General features: G+C 41.9%; 1 protein-coding gene across 5 annotated transcripts in view; it reads left to right on the top strand.

The window, feature by feature from the left end:
* Positions 1–12,513, top strand: part of PTPRC (protein tyrosine phosphatase receptor type C) — a 126,277-nt gene that overhangs the window by 61,416 nt on the left and 52,348 nt on the right. For 2 of the 5 annotated variants that reach the window (XM_028162726.2, XM_007167260.2), the window contains exon 4: positions 10,817–10,846. In XM_028162726.2, coding sequence (XP_028018527.1) covers positions 10,817–10,846 — 30 coding nt within the window. Of the gene's footprint in view, positions 1–2,634; positions 2,833–8,641; positions 8,786–9,566; positions 9,648–10,816; positions 10,847–12,513 lie in introns of all 5 variants that reach the window. The other 3 variants (XM_057533301.1, XM_007167258.2, XM_028162725.2) reach the window with 3 other exon arrangements.

Below are 12,513 nucleotides of genomic sequence, written 5' to 3' on the forward strand. Positions count from 1 at the left end.
ACTCTACCATGGCAGAGAGGTTTTATAAATATATTGAAGTCATTGATGCATAGCAGATTGTGATTGGTTTATGCCACCTAATGACATGCAACTCAGCATCTCCACCTTTTACAGAAGAGTAAATTCATCTCAACCATAGAAACAGGTTACTTTTGCAGAAGGGGAATGGGAGGGAGTAGAAAGGGGACTGAAGGTTTAAAACAGTAGGTGACCCTCACCTTATAGAGAGAGTGTCCTGATCTCTGCCCAGACTCGATCACAATAAGCCCCCAAATGGTGAAACCAGGTAAGTTAAAATAGTGGCCCCCAATGCAAATCAGAACGTTCTCTCCCAAATACTGCCAAGGAGAATGTGACCAGTGGAAACCAGTATCTCTCCAAAGCGGGAGCACAGGGGCAATGTGGAATTGGCAACTGAAGCATGTTTTCTCATCCTAAATTCAGTTCTTATTCATGAAGCGAGGGAACGTGCATGGAGCTTTAGAATGTCTGCAAGGATGTTAAGGCTTCTAGGTGGAGGGTGGTTCTCCAAACACCCTTTCTTCATACACCATGAATTGAATTTGCTCTTGACCAGAAGTAATCCTTAGGAATGCTACTCTTCAAAACAGTAAAGCACTGTTATATGAGATATTTGCAGTGATTTTCCCTCTTTGGAATTCAAGTCTAGCAAAAGCATGGAGGGGGTGATAAAGGCAGAAAGTTGCAACAGTTTCCTCAAAGCAAATGAGATCATTGGAACTTTGCCGACACCAAAATTAGTTTAACCTGAAAACAGTAAAGGAATAATTGCTCGTCTATAATGTTGAATGTGAATGAATGTTATTGGACAGAATTTTAAGCTCCTCCCACCCTTCCATCTTCTCTCTCTCCCCATCCCTGATCTCCCTCCAGTCTCTCCCCCACCAACCCACCTACCCTCCTTTTACTCAGTACATACCGTAACGATGAGAGAACACTACAGTTAGATTTAGGATTTGACACTGAAGACAGGAAGACACCACTTGCTTGTTACTTAGTTGAACATGTTGACATGTAATTATGGGTGAAAGTTTGTTAATAAAAACATTTGTTTGTGAGTTATTAGGCTATGAAATTTCAGGGATTGGAATTTTTCTTTGGAAAAGAACACATGTAACAGCTGTCCTATCTCTTTGGATTTCTGTAATCACAGACTAGTTCTGTGATCTTTCGTATACACTGACATCGAGGCAATTCCATGCAGCTCAGACGGGTTTTACAGGTACTTAGTAAAAATGGATTTCACATCACCTTCAACATTAATGAATAAAGCTGGGACTTCCTTGTGTCATTTCTGTTTCCATTTCTTAATTCTCTACTCAGTGATCTTCCATTTCCGTTCTTAGTTCTGCCCTTCTTAGCACTTCTGCTCCTTTTCTGGTTCACCCCCCATTCTCTCCCTTTTCCCATATATTGAACTGAGTTAATTAAAATGCTTGTGATATAACTTATTGAACTGAGCTAATTAAAATGCTTGTGATATAACTCAATTTGAACTGAGTTAATTAAAATGCTTGTGATATAACTCAATTTTTTATTAATTAGATATTGCCGAACAAAATTTGCTATTCATAGAAGTAAACACATATTAAACAGAAAATTCAGAAAAGAATGAACCTCTATAATCCTAATATTCAGAGAGCACAACATGTTTTTTTTTTAAACTGGTGTGCTTCCCCATTCTTCGAGATAAAGAAATCCACTTTCTGAATAAGAGAGCACACAAATGTAAAGGTCTTTAGTACACAGTGCTCATTTGCTGTGCAGGCAGGTCTTTCCATCTGTGTGCTCACCTCAGCTGTGCACAGACCTACTTCACCACCCCCTTGCTACAGTTTTCTTTTCCTTTGCCACAGTTTTCTTTTTCCTGAAGTGAACTGAAACTGGGGAAAAAGTTATATCAGTATCTCAAATTGTGTTTCTTTGGCTATCATGAAAAAAACATTTTTGTAGACTTGGGTCATCTGTATACTTGTTTGTGAATTTTGTTTTCCAGTCTTTTGCTTGGTCTTTGCTTTGTTTGAATTTGATTGATAAAGAAAAAAAATCAGTGTGTGCGTCTAGAACTCTTGTCTTTCATTTTCTTCTCCTGGAATGCTAGCCCTCCTAATAATCCCCTTCCAACTTTATCTTTCTTTATTCTTTTCTTCGTTGATCAATCTTTCACGATTTCTTTTAATCATCTTTACGCCTGGTGTTTCATCCTTCTGAACCCAATTACTTTGGACAGTTGAGAATCCACCAGTGAAGTGAGAAGAGGGCAGGGAATAGCTGCTTTCACCTCATTTCCTCATTTTCACCTTTAGCCCCTGTTCTGCAGCTTGCTTTCTGACTAAGTCTATATATTCCAGCTATCCCTCTGGATGCATCTATATTTGTGTATATATGCACGTGCATACATGTGTACGCATTGTCAAATACACACACACTCCATATACACACACACACCATAACTCATATCTGTATGGTGTGTGTGTATATGCACACGTATAGGTAGGTATATTTAGGAACGTGCAGTCATGGGCCGGGGAGCTAGCCGGCTCAGATGATACGATTCAGGGTATGACTCACATGTTTATTTTCTCCCCCTTCCATCTCCCATGAACATGACAGGACTGAACACAGCAGAAGAGTCCTCTACTCTGCCTCCAGGTGATCCCTTACCTGCTCACACCACTGCATTCTCACTCGCAAGCATCTCTGAACGAGGAAATGACTCCTCAGAGACCACGCCTCCTCCTGGTCCAGAAAGTAGCACCACCGAAGTATCCCTGAACTCTTGGGATAATGATAGTATTCCTGCTGTGACAGGTTGGCAGTGATCTTAACTGAGACGGGATTAGGGAAAAACTTGTCTCTCTTTGTTTTTTCTTTTTAAATTTTAAAGTTATCAGAACAGTTTAAATTATGTTCAGTTTCTACGTGTGAGATTTTACTAAAGTGTGTAAAACGTAGAACATCTAGGTGTTAATGAAATATTGGCCGGCTAAAGTAATGAAGCCTGTTGTTAGGGAGAGGGGGTGGGAGGGAAGTCCCCGTAAGTAAAATCAGGGTGTGTTGACGGGGGACAGTGGCGGTTCTCGGGGTCCTCTGATCCCCACGTGCTGCATCATTTTCCTGGTTCCTGCTCACCTAAGTTTTCTGTAGCCCCGGGGAGGTCAGAATGTCCTCTTTCAGGTCTTTGTTGGTCTCGCACTCCCCGGCTTTTACCCCAAAGTATAATTTTTCTCGGTTCAATCCCAGATCCTCAATATCAGAAAATTATTGGAGACAGACAATTTATTATTTTTTTTAAAAAAACCACACTGAGGATTAATAATTCAGCTTTGCTATTTGGATTTCTTCCAGGGATATTTGCACTGTTTTTTAAAAAAAATATTTAATTAGGGTTGTGAGTCCCAACGGTAGAATTTAAGATGATGTGGTCCTGTTCATAGCAAAATATCAGAGTGACATGGGAGGTATTTCTCCTGGGGAAAACCTCTGATGATCCTAGAATCCAGGGACACCATTGATACACTCATTTTCTGCTTAATGTCAGGTCCACAAGCGTATCTGGTACACAAACTGACCATCCTGAGATTTGTTCCTGCCTTTTCCTAAATAATGTGCTGTGTGCCACTTTCTGAGGCAAACTAGTTAATAGACAGGTTCTGTTTAAAAAGACTAAGATATTTGTTCAATAAGGTCATCAATCTTAGCTTGAAATGCAAGCACGGGTAACACCATCACATTCCTGGGTGATGGGTACACGCAGTGTTTTGAGTACCATCCGGATGAACTTTATTGGCTGTGGTAAGTGGTTGAATAAATGTTCAGTGCCTTTTATATCAATGACAGTAATGTATATTTAATCTTTATCCCATTTTCCCTGTTACCATAGGGCAGCGGAGGTGGCTGGGACCTATCTAAACATTGCAAGTGTTTGAATTCCTTTTAACAAAAGGAATGTGTGTATGAGGGAACTGATGGCTAGGTAGAACTTTTCATGCTAAACTTTTTTATTGACTGAATAACATCACACAGAGTTTTCTATTTCAAAGCTTCCACATTTCACCTCACATGCACAAATACACCCATACAACATTCCTACCTTTTTATTTCCCCAATTTTTTCCCCCTGAAAACGTTAAAGCCAGACATTTACATATGAAGCAAAGTGCAAGAAAAAAAGGTTTAAAATGAAATAGATTGGACATATGGATGAATTATTTAAAAATACTAACTTGCTCTGGCTCAATAATACTAGTGATAAAATTAGCTTGGAAAATTTCTTATGCTTTCAAACAATACAACACATTTTCTTTTCTGGAAAATAATCTTGGCGATATTTCAATTCTCTACTGGGATAAAACCTATATGTGTTATTTATTTTATGTTTATGATTGATTTTTATTGTGGAATGGAATGGAATCAAATTTTTCTTGCTTACTAATATATGAAGGGGAAAAATATGCCTCAATCCATTTTTGTAACAGTATAATATACACCATTTCAAAGATTAAAAAAATTATTACAGTAAGCATTCACATGCATAACACTAAATTTGATTTTGTAATATTATCTTTATAAAATTAATGTATGCGTGTTGCAAAACAGCATTATAGAAGCATTACACACACACACACACACACACAATGAAAATACACTCTCCCCAAACACTGCTCCTTAAAAAGTTGTCTATCTTCCAGACTCTCAGCATATAATTCTGTGTGTGTGTTTCCTCATATCACTTCTGACACTAGCTATTATCAATCTTTTAAAACTCTGCCAGTATGATAAACATTTTTCATTTTGATTTATGCTTTGATTTACGTTAAACTCTTTTTCATAATAATGAGCATCCTTGCATATACTATTTGGCCATTGTCTCTTACATCTCGCGCACATTTTTCTGGTCTTTTCCTTGTGATGTGTAAGAGATTCTTGTATATTGGGGGATTCTTTGCTTATTCTGCCTACAAAGAAATGTCCTCACTTTCAGTTGTGGAGTTGATGGAGAATTCCAAAAGCTCATAGTGACCCGGGAGTCACAAAAGCCATCTGGAAACATGAGCCACCTATGGCTGCATCAAGCCAGACGGGCTCCGAGATGTGTAAACGCGCATGCAGGTGCTCCCCTTCTGGCAGGTGAACTTAAAGACGAGCAGACTTGCATTTGAACAGACTGGGCCGTTTCACAGTTTGGTAAACTATAATAACAGTTTGCTCCTTATGACTTCCTGGTATTTAAAATTTTCGCCTGCAATGGGGAGATATTGATGAAATGATCTCGCTTTCCTACCTTCGAGGTTAATCAGCACAGAAGCCTCACCTGCCGGCTCCTGCAGACCTGCAGGTGCCTCTCTGCACTCACCCCTGCTCTGGGCAGGAATGTCAAGTCCAATTTGTGGCTCCTTCAGACTTGTGCAAATACAAAGAGCGCCTGAACACCGTCTAAGTACGGAGTGAGGGAATCCAACCACTGTTCCACGTGTAGCATTTGCTGGTGGATGGATTTGGAATTTCAAACTTTCATAGTTACCCCTATTCCAAGAGGGCACCTAACAAAGGTCCTTGTAATAGTGATGAATTGATAAAGAATGAGAATTATGAGAATACAGGAAAGACCTGTTCAGGGGGTTAGTGAGGGCTTTATATGTTTGCTTATATTTTAGGCAAGTATAATTCTGCAGTGAAAACTTCTTGCTAGTAATAAAGAGTATATGCACAGATTCTTTCCTTAAAGACCTCCTACCTAAACAAAACAGTGAAGAGTAGATGGTGTACATTATCAATAAAGGGCACTGAGAAGTTATAACCACAAATACATCGGTTTTAAAAGAATGAAAAAAAAATAGATGCTCATATCCTCCATTCAAGCATCAAGATTCTTTCAGTTCAGCATCTCTATTTATAAAAACTGCAAAATAACCCCTCCCTGGTCTTTCCAAAATCCGTGTCTAATCAGTTCACGGTGCCCCTTTTTATCCTAAAAAACAAGCATGTTTCTCAGGTTACAAATGCACACAGCCACAGGTATACACTTAGTGACCTGAGTGTCTGAAAATTAAAGATATGAATGGGGAGCCTGGCAGTGAAGTGACCTTGCTTTAAGTATGGCTCCAACGAGGAAGCCAAGTGTATCAGATAGAATAATTATTATTTTGAAGTATTAAAACTGCTCCTTTGGCATAAAAATCATGACAGGCAATCCAGGAACCTTAAACAGCCTGGAAAAGAGCTGCCCTCTTCTCCCTGCCCCATTTCACTCGCTCTGGCTGCCATGGGAACAGCAGTAAAAAGATCTGGAGCTTTTAGCAAATCCACAGAAGTTGTGGATGGGAAGCATCTGGGAAAAAGCTAAGGAGGGTTGACCTGGGAGGCTGGTCGTCACACAATTTAGTCTGCTTTGCCCCATCAAGGACTTCTTCTTCTCCCAGTGGCTAATTCCACTAATTAAAAATCTATTAGGATTAATTAACATCGTTCAAATTGTAATTGCCACTCCTAAGCCATCGCTGAGATGACTAAACCAGGGAAAGTAGTTTTCCTATGAAGAGGGAAGGTCAGGGATGTGCAGAGGGTGAGGGTGGGAGACCTCAGAATGGCATGAGTACCAGGGACCTTGGGGAGGGGCAGAGGGAATGAGCTAGTGAAGCGAGGAGTAGAAAAAAGTGTGGGGGGAAAAAAAAAAAAAGCAAATACCCCCAGGAGAGAGAAGACTGCTAAGAGCTCAAGGTCTTAGTAAAAAAGAAAAAAAAGTGTGGAGGAAGGCTAAAGTCAAGCCTAGCTGATTTCAAAATTTGCAGAGGGCCAGTTGTGTGCCTATCATTTTTTTTTTTAAAGGATTAAAAAAAATGCATCTTCTCTTCTCCTGGTTCTGTGGGAGGCTTCCGCTGAGGAAGCTGAGGACGTTTAAGTTATTCATCCCGTTCTGCGGTTTAGTTAAATTTGGGGTTCAGTGGTTTTTGAAGACTGAGCTGAGAACCCAAACTCAAAATTTAGTGGATGCATGCTCAGTCCTAGTGGCATGGATGTGTGTGATTGGAGGGCGCCTGAGGGCTCGCGTCAGAGCCATTTGGGGGACGCGCATGTGTGTGTCACTCGGCTGAAACACTGAGCATCTGACTGCAGATGCAGGACCCACCTCACACCGTTGAACCGGTGAGCCCAAGGATCGTGACAGTGAAATAACCGCACAAAGCTCAACTAGGAGCTAGCCCTATTTCTTCTGCTTCTGCCAGGACCACCAGCATAGTGCTAGGCGTCTAGTTGGCACCCAGTGAATACGCGTTGCTCCCTTGTGCTGTGATTCTGGGTGTGGTGTGTGTGTGGGGGGGGAAAGATGTGACACGCGGTGGGTGCTTTGAACCTTGACAATAAAAAAGTCCTAACCAAATACAGTGTGGGCTTTTATCGGCAGCAACCCTTGATTCTATACCCACTAGCTCATCTGTAACTGGAAACAAAGGGGATGCTGTCAATATAATGGGAAGTTCCTGGGCTCTAAACCAGTTTGCTTTTTCCTGGGCAAGGGGACCCTCCATAGTGAAGGTAGCATTGTGACCTTCAGCTGGAAGGAAGAAAATCCCCCAGTTCAGCAACTGCACAGGCGGGATCCCCTTCAACTCTCTTTTCAGAAAATCGGAAGGAAGCACCTGCACCCAGGGGTCCCTCCCCAGAGAGGTGCACCTCACCCACGGTGCTTGGCAGGGGCGGGCGGCAGTTCCTCTAGTGGTAACCTCACCGCAGCAGCCTTTTGCCCTCAGAGCTCACGTCCATCTCTGTGGTCCCTGCGCCAGCCAGCGGCAGCCACTCTGTGCATTTTCAGTATTGCCTAAGGCAGCCCCCCGCCAGGAGGCTTGGCCTCCCTGGGCAGTCCAGGCTTTCTCCCGAGGTCCCAGATACTTTTAACATGTGTGCTCTGATGCCACGGCTGCATAGGTTCTGAGGTGTCTGCCTTTAAACTCATCTCTCCCATAAGCCGTGTTATTTTCCATCCCATTTTGTAGACGCACAGGTTGTGATGTAGCAGGAGTGCTTCAGTGTTTACTGCCCGGCCTTAGCTTCTAAAGTGATTTTTTTTTAAATTTATTTTTGGCTGCCTTGGGTCTTCATTGCTGCGCGTGGGCTTTCTCTAGTTGCCAGCGAGCAGGGGTCTACACTTTGTTGTGGTGCGCAGGCTTCTCATTGCCGTGGCTTCTCTTGTTACAGAGCTCGGGCTCTAGGTGCACGGGCTTCAGTAGTCGTGGCACACAGGCTCAGTAGTTGTGGCTCGCGGGCTCTAGAGCACAGGCTCAGAAGTTGTGGAGCACGGGCACAGTAGTTGTGGTGCGTGGGCTTCAGTAGTTGTGGCACGTGGGCTCAGTAGTTGTGGCTCGTGGGCTCTAGAGTGCAGGCTCAGTAGTTGTGGCGCGCAGGTTCAGTAGTTGTGGCTCATGGGCTTCGTTGCTCCGTGGCATGCGGGATCTTCCTGGACCAGCGTTCAAACCCGTGCCCGCTGTCTTGGCAGGCAGGTTCTTAACCACTGCGCCACTAGGGAAGCCCTGGCCTTAGTTTATATTAATAAACATGCCTCTGTGGGCTGTGTGGCCCCTGCCCTTGTGGGGCAGGAATGCTGACGGCCTTTGTGATTGCAGGGGCTCCAAGAGAGAGGACTGCACCCAGCACCTTGCCCGCAGACACAGCGTTCCCCCCAGTAACCACGCTCAGCCCCGCACACAGCAGTCGCGCTGCCTCACCTGCACGCATCTCCAACTCGACCACCCAAGACAATGCCTCAGGTTTGACCGTGATGCTCTAGGTGTTTTAGGTTCTGGATAATGAAATGGAAACTTGAAAACTGTCATGCAGCTCTTTTATTTCACACCAAATATGACTGTGGGTTTCCTGTTTTACAAATTTTCACACAGTGTTACTAAATTAGGAAAAAAAAAAAACCTTACCAGTAAGCTTTCTATGGGCATATTTTATTTTATTATTTGTATTATAAAAGTTCATGGCGAAGAAGAAAGATAACAAATTTTAGTGTCCTGTAGCCCTGAGATCAAATCCAGCCTCTTCAACTTTCTAAGTTGACTTTAGGACAAGTTACTTAGACTTTCTGTGTGTCAGTTTTTCTTTCTGTAAAAATGGGTATAATAATACTCATTTCATAGGATTGATAGGCAGATGGACTATGTAAAAAGCCTGGTATGAACTGAATAGTACAAAAGGGTAACGGGTATCCTTGTTAGTAATTAAAATAAGGATAGTTGTAACGGGATGAGAGGTAGTTTGGGGGAGACTGCACATGTCAGAATTATTCTAAGGAATGAATAGTTTCTTCTCAACGTATACAATGTCTAGTTCCAGTTGTTTGCACTCTTAGTCATCTTAAAGGGCCACGTGTAGATAAATCTTTGACTCACTTTCTTATTTTAAAAACAAGCAAGTGTCAATTCAAACAAGGAGGAAGCCTCTGGCAAAGATTCAGTTAAGAAATCATCTTTGCTAAAGAGTTTTCCCCTCGACCCTCGATATGACAAACTCATTAACTGTGACCCTCTGTTCATTTCCTTGCAGATGTGCTCAACGCGTCCACTACACCATCCTCTCTGACCAGTGCAGAAAACATTATCTCTACAACTAATCTCACAACAATAGGTGACAACCTGACCCTCAGTCATGCAGTCACGCCACCACCACGTGCTTTGGACATGCTCATTGAAGGGTCTTCCGTTGGCTCCGCCCTGGGCTCTTTCTTCGAGAAGTTCAATTGAGCGTTCTAATCCTGAGGGCTGTGGAAGGGCAGTTAGTCCAAAACACTGATCAGTTTTCACAATGCAACAGCCGATGAGATCAGGGCCGGTGTTACTGTGATAACCTCTTACATCATGGTCGTAGCATCCCCCAAGAGTTGTGTACTCTACGAAAACTCGTAGAAATGACCAGCTATACTAGGACTTCTAAGAGTGGGTTTCGGTGTTGGTATGAAAAAGAACAATTCTCTCAGTGGGGCTTTCTGTTCCAAGAGGTCAGTGACAGAGGAGTGATCGCAGAGCCCCAGACACACACGTGGGATGTGGAGACAGAGGTGGGGAGCTCCATGCAGGGAATGAATGTCCAGGAGGTGGTGGAGTCTGCAATGGGTCAGCCATTCAGAGCCTGCCAGGGCACTATTCTCCCTGCAAGTTCTCCATCTCAAAGACCAGATTAGCAGAGATCTCTTAGCTTCCACAAACCACATTTCCATCCAATTCTTCAGTTAAATACATATGCTCACACAAGATAGGTCTCAGTTGGTGGACAGAACAATTTGTTACCCTGGATGTATTATATGGGCAAAGAGCTTACAAAAGTTAAACCAGATAATGAAGCAGCCCTTGCCTATTTTCTGATTTTTTTTTTTTTTTGTAAACAAAGGAGTAAACTGAACTTTCTAGGGGTTATAATTATATAAACCTATTTTGAGATTAATCAAGGGGAGGAAGACTTTTAAAATACTTCTGGCTGTGTAAATAGTCAACCACGTCACCATTCCATAATCAGATGTGTGCCCAAAAGTCTTAATATTGTATTATCACAGTTGTGTTTATTGGGTAAATTCATGAAAATGTTTTATAGAACTAGCTCATTGGTTTACAACGTTCGAAGTTTTGAGATCCAAATGTGGGAACAGGCACTGCAAACTCGGCATTATCTGTTAAAGCTAACTCGGTAGAGTCTATAATTTATGAAGATGAAACATTGTAAACCACCCTTCCTCAGAATGACTAGAGCAGAGATATTCTAGAATGCAATTTTAATAATTTGCATTTTTTTTTCTATTACAGCTCCTCCTACTACACGTATGCCTACATGTGGTAAGTCTGTCTACCTAGAGGCAACATATATCACTTTAATGATTTCCTTTTTTATTACAAGCTTTCAAGACCCCCCAGCAGGCTAAGCTCACTGGCTCTAATTTCTCACCAACGATTAGCTCCACCTCTTAAGAGCCAGGGTCCTTCAGGGCAAGAAGTTTTGATGTCACATTCAGACCTAGTTTTGAGGATCAGGATTGATAATTACTAGCTAAACAACTTTGGTGGAGCCACTTAACTTCAGTTTGGGTATTTGTAAAGTGGGATGATAGCAAGTTTGTTTAGGGGTTGGGAGAGGATTCTGTGTAATGATAAATAGGAAATGTGAATAATACCTTCAAGGCTCATCAAGAAGAAAAAGTCTCTCTGTCTCTCCAGGGTTCGGCTCAAAGCAGATGCTTGAGAACAGTTTGTATCCATCCTTTTCCCATTTTCTTCCTCTGTTCTCAGTGGAAGCAGAGTCCTTCGTGGCCAGGGCTCATCCCTCCACGTGTTTCTAAATCTCACCGCTGGAGTCCCGACCTTCAGTAGCTCTCCGTATATTTAGTGCAGACATCAGCCTTTGTATGTTTGATTAATTAATATGATCTTGATGATCAGTTTCCTCTTGCACTATTGCCTCCTTACACTTTTCACTTAAGGAACATGGAAGTGCTCTGTTTCTTAAAACATGTTTCTTCCTGCCCCTGTGTTCACCCCTGTTCTTCTTCCTCTACACTTGGAATGCACCCTCATCCGCCACCTCCCTCCCCCATCAATTTTTCTATGTCCTGCTCATATTTTAAATGCAAACTGACTCACCTCTCTGGAGGGTCCCTCCTGGTCCTGCAATCTGAACAGACTTCTCTGCCTCTTTACCCCTGTATTATTTTGTGCGTCATCTTATTTTGGTGTTTTCTGTAGTTCACGCCTGTGCCTGTCTGCACGTTAGATTCTATAGTTCCAAAAGCAGATCATTTGTATTCCTAGTGCTTGGGACAGTGTCTTAAGAAAAATAAAGGCTTCATAATTTTTTTGTACTAAAAATGAGAGAATAAGTGAATGTGTGTTGAAAGATATTTTTACGAGTCAATGGAGTCTTTAAATAAAGGGAAGAGTGTGAGATGACACTCAGAGAAAGTGCTTAGGAGGAGTTGCTATCAATAATTTTACACAAATAGAGGAATAACGTGGCCTCTGCTCCCTAAGTAATTAATGTTCCCCGTATCGGGCGAAAGAGATAATCAAATACTACACTTTAGGAAGCAAGGGAAATGATAGAGCAGGAAGAAGAAATTTGTCAGATGCGTTGTTCATTTCTGCGTAATTCAACCATTTTTGAGCCCTTTCCGATGACAGGTTTTACACAAGGATCTGGATTTATGGCGATGGTCAAAATTGATGGGATTTTTCTCTCATGGAATTTACAGTCCAGTTAGGAAGACAGACATTAATCCAATTATCATCCAAATACAAACTCACAAGCTGAGGTCTTTGATGGGACAGTGATGAAAAGGGAATCACGAAAGAATAACATGGAGGCATTGATGTGTCCCTTCTCTTTTTTATGTTCCTGGGGTTATTTTGTTGGTGATTGGATATTTTTAAAAATATACATTAAGGAGTTTGTATTTAATATAGGTTTATTCGTTCTGAAAAATAAAAGATAAGCTTCACTATTTTATTTT

The sequence above is a fragment of the Balaenoptera acutorostrata genome, chromosome 1 (assembly GCF_949987535.1).
Source record: "Balaenoptera acutorostrata chromosome 1, mBalAcu1.1, whole genome shotgun sequence".
Taxonomy (NCBI): domain Eukaryota; kingdom Metazoa; phylum Chordata; class Mammalia; order Artiodactyla; family Balaenopteridae; genus Balaenoptera; species Balaenoptera acutorostrata.